The sequence below is a fragment of the Trichechus manatus genome, unplaced genomic scaffold (assembly GCF_000243295.1).
Source record: "Trichechus manatus latirostris isolate Lorelei unplaced genomic scaffold, TriManLat1.0 scaffold00214, whole genome shotgun sequence".
NCBI lineage: Eukaryota > Metazoa > Chordata > Mammalia > Sirenia > Trichechidae > Trichechus > Trichechus manatus.
In genome coordinates, this window is record NW_004444150.1 from 243,712 (window position 1) to 246,852 (window position 3,141).

The 3,141-nt window shown below is 65.5% G+C and overlaps 1 protein-coding gene across 1 annotated transcript in view; it reads left to right on the plus strand.

Annotated features, from left to right (window-relative positions):
* The window catches only part of NOTCH1 (notch receptor 1), a 54,315-nt gene that overhangs the window by 48,432 nt on the left and 2,742 nt on the right, over positions 1 to 3,141 (plus strand). The window contains exons 32-34 of the mRNA XM_023742620.1: positions 628 to 775; positions 858 to 955; positions 2,580 to 3,139. Of these exons, the coding sequence (XP_023598388.1) occupies positions 628 to 775; positions 858 to 955; positions 2,580 to 3,139 (806 nt within the window). The remainder of the gene's footprint in view (positions 1 to 627; positions 776 to 857; positions 956 to 2,579; positions 3,140 to 3,141) is intronic.

Genomic DNA, 3,141 nt, shown 5'->3' on the forward strand with positions numbered 1-3,141 from the left:
CTCTGCACAGCCCCCCTGCGTGGACGCACACACCCAGGCCGTCCCCAGCCCCCTCTGCACAGCCCGCCACGTAAACGCTCACACACGGGGAGTCCTGCAGAGCTTTCAGTTTTCAGATAATTTTTAACTCAAGTGACTGGTTGCCACTGTACAGAAATCAGGAATCGAGAGTAAGCCTTGAAAGAGGGAAGTCAGAGCACCCTGAGGTAGGACTGGCACCCTCCTGGCTACCTGGCGTGAATTCCCATGGTGCTGTGTAGAACACACCTTGTTGTGCTGGGCTTTGCCCCTTGGCTTTTCCCACCGCCAGCCAAGGTGACCCCCTCACTGTCAGTGACACAGGGCCCCCATAATAGCTGCCTGCACGTTTGGGCATGCCCAGGGGCGTGGCATCAGCAAGAAAGTCATCTCCCCCCGCCCCCGCTGCTGTGTTCTAGGGGGGACTGGATGGTCGCACAAGGCCGTGATTGGCCCCTACTGTCCCCACTTGCTGGGCTGGGTGGGACGTGGTCATTGGGTCTGGCATGGGCCGTTACATCTCTGGCCTGGGGAGATGAGTGTTGTTCCGGGCCAGAGGGACTGGGCTCCTGACCGTCGAGCCCCGCCTGACTCCCTGCCACCACCCAGATCCTGATCCGGAACCGAGCTACAGACCTGGATGCCCGCATGCATGACGGCACCACACCACTGATTCTGGCCGCCCGCCTGGCCGTGGAGGGCATGCTGGAGGACCTCATCAACTCCCACGCTGACGTCAACGCCGCGGACGACCTGGGTAAGTGCCACGGCTGTGGCTGGATGGTGGGGACAGTGGGCTGCGGCCTCTCTACCCAACTGCCCCTGGTCTGCCCCTGCAGGCAAGTCAGCCCTGCACTGGGCTGCCGCCGTTAACAACGTGGACGCCGCTGTCGTGCTCCTCAAGAACGGGGCCAACAAGGACATGCAGAACAACAAGGTGGGTGGGGCTGGGGCTCCTGGGTCATATAGGGGGCCTGCGTCATATGGGGGGCTTGGTTCATACGGGGAGCCTGGGTCATATGGGGGGCCTGCGTCATACGAGGCCAGCAAGGACATGCAGAACAAGGTGGGGTGGGGGTGGAGGCCATGGGGGGCCCGGGTCATATGGAGCCAGGCCACAGGGGGTAGGGGGCTGAGGTCATGGGCGTGGGGGACTGAGGTCACATGGAGTTGGGCTGTGGGGGCCAGGGGGCCAGTTTCACAGGGTGGGGCTAGTCACATCAGCCAGCCCCACCTCCTGGCTGTAGGACCCCAAGCAAGCGACTCCAATGCCTGTCCTCAGTTTCCTAGTCTGTAGAGCAAGGGTCCTTCCTGGCCCACTGGTCACAGTGAGATGCCCAGGTACACACAGGTTGGGCTCGGGGCCTGGTGCTCCACCCTGCACGAACAGATGCACCCCGCCCCCAGGGCTGGCCCCCTGCCCCCCAAGCTGGCCCCCCTCACCCCCCGGGCTGGCCCCCCTCTCTGCCAGGCTGGTCCCTCCGCCCCCAGGGCTGGCCCCCTGCCCCCCAGGCTGGCCCCTCCGCCCCCCGGCTGGCCCCCCTGTCCACCAGGCTGGCCCCTCCGCCCCCCAGGCTGGCCCCCCTGCTCAGTGCACAGGCAGCCACCGCCGTCCTCACCATGTCACTGTTATCTGGGCCTTACCCTGTCCCCTCAGCTGTTGAGGTGGCCAGGTGGTGTGGCTCCGTGGCGGGTGGGCGCAGGACTATGTGAGCCCCGTGTGGGTGAGTGGTCTCTTCCTCCATGTGGATGCCTCGCCTTGCTCACACGTGGCTAAGGAAGCTGTGCCCCGCTCCTGTTCTAATACAAGTCCTTCCCCCATGTCTCTGGAAGCCCACTGGTGCCCTGTACCCACTGTGGGGCGTCTTGGCTGGCGGTGCACACGAGCGCAGATGGCCACCTCCTCTGCATATGTCAGCCAGGGGCTTGTCCTGAAATGGGGACATAGGGGGTGCTGTGGACCTGGGTTCCCCAGCGTTTCCCAGGTCCCCCAGTGTTTCCTGGGTCCCCAGAGCGTGTGTCAGGCGGCAGGTCCAGCAGCATGGTCCCCACCTCCTGGGAGCAGCTGAGCCCAGACTCGGTGGGACCAGCCAAAGGTATCAGGCATGGCTGTGGCCGTAACTAAGGCCTTGTGTGTGCCAGGCAGGTAGTGCAGGCCCCTCCTGGACCTTGTCGCTCCCCCCGTGGTGGCCTCGTAGGGACACGTGTTATGTCCACTTAGAGATGTGAAGCTGAGACCTGGAGAAGCTAAGATGGTGGGGTCACTTGGGGCTGTCCAGACGGGGACCCCCGTCTGGCTCCTGGGGTCTCCCCACATGCCTAGAATTGCTGCAGCATTTTGCTAGTTCTCAGTGGGGCTGCGATCCCAAAAAAGGTCAGGGGTTGCTGTTGTCCAATCTAGGATGCCGCAGACCCCTCAGGGTGGGGTCAGAGACCGGCTCGGGGTTTAAGGAAGGACTCGGTTGGGCCGGTGCGTGTGGGGAGCCTGGGGCGGGTCAGGATGGGTCTGCCCGTGGTGGGGCGCCGTGGCCACGCAGCTCCCTCACTGCCCGTGCCCACAGGAGGAGACACCCCTGTTCCTGGCTGCGCGTGAGGGCAGCTACGAGACGGCCAAGGTGCTGCTGGACCACTTCGCCAACCGGGACATCACAGACCACATGGACCGCCTGCCCCGCGACATCGCACAGCAGCGCATGCACCACGACATCGTGCGGCTGCTGGACGAGCACAACCTGGTGCGCAGCCCCCCGCTGCCCGGCGCCGGCCTGGGCGGCGCGCCCACCCTGTCGCCCCCGCTCTGCTCCCCCAATGGCTACCTGGGCAACCTCAAGTCGGCCATGCCGGGCAAGAAGGCCCGCAAGCCCAGCACCAAGGGCCTCGCCTGCGGCGGTGGCGGCGGCGGCGGCAAAGAGGCCAGGGAGCTCAAGGCCCGGCGGAAGAAGTCTCAGGACGGCAAGGGCTGCCTCCTGGACGGCGCCAGCGTGCTGTCGCCCGTGGACTCCCTCGAGTCACCGCACGGCTACCTGTCGGACGTGGCCTCCCCGCCCCTCCTGCCCTCCCCGTTCCAGCAGTCCCCGTCCCTGCCTCTCAACCATCTGCCGGGCGTGCCCGACGCCCACCTGG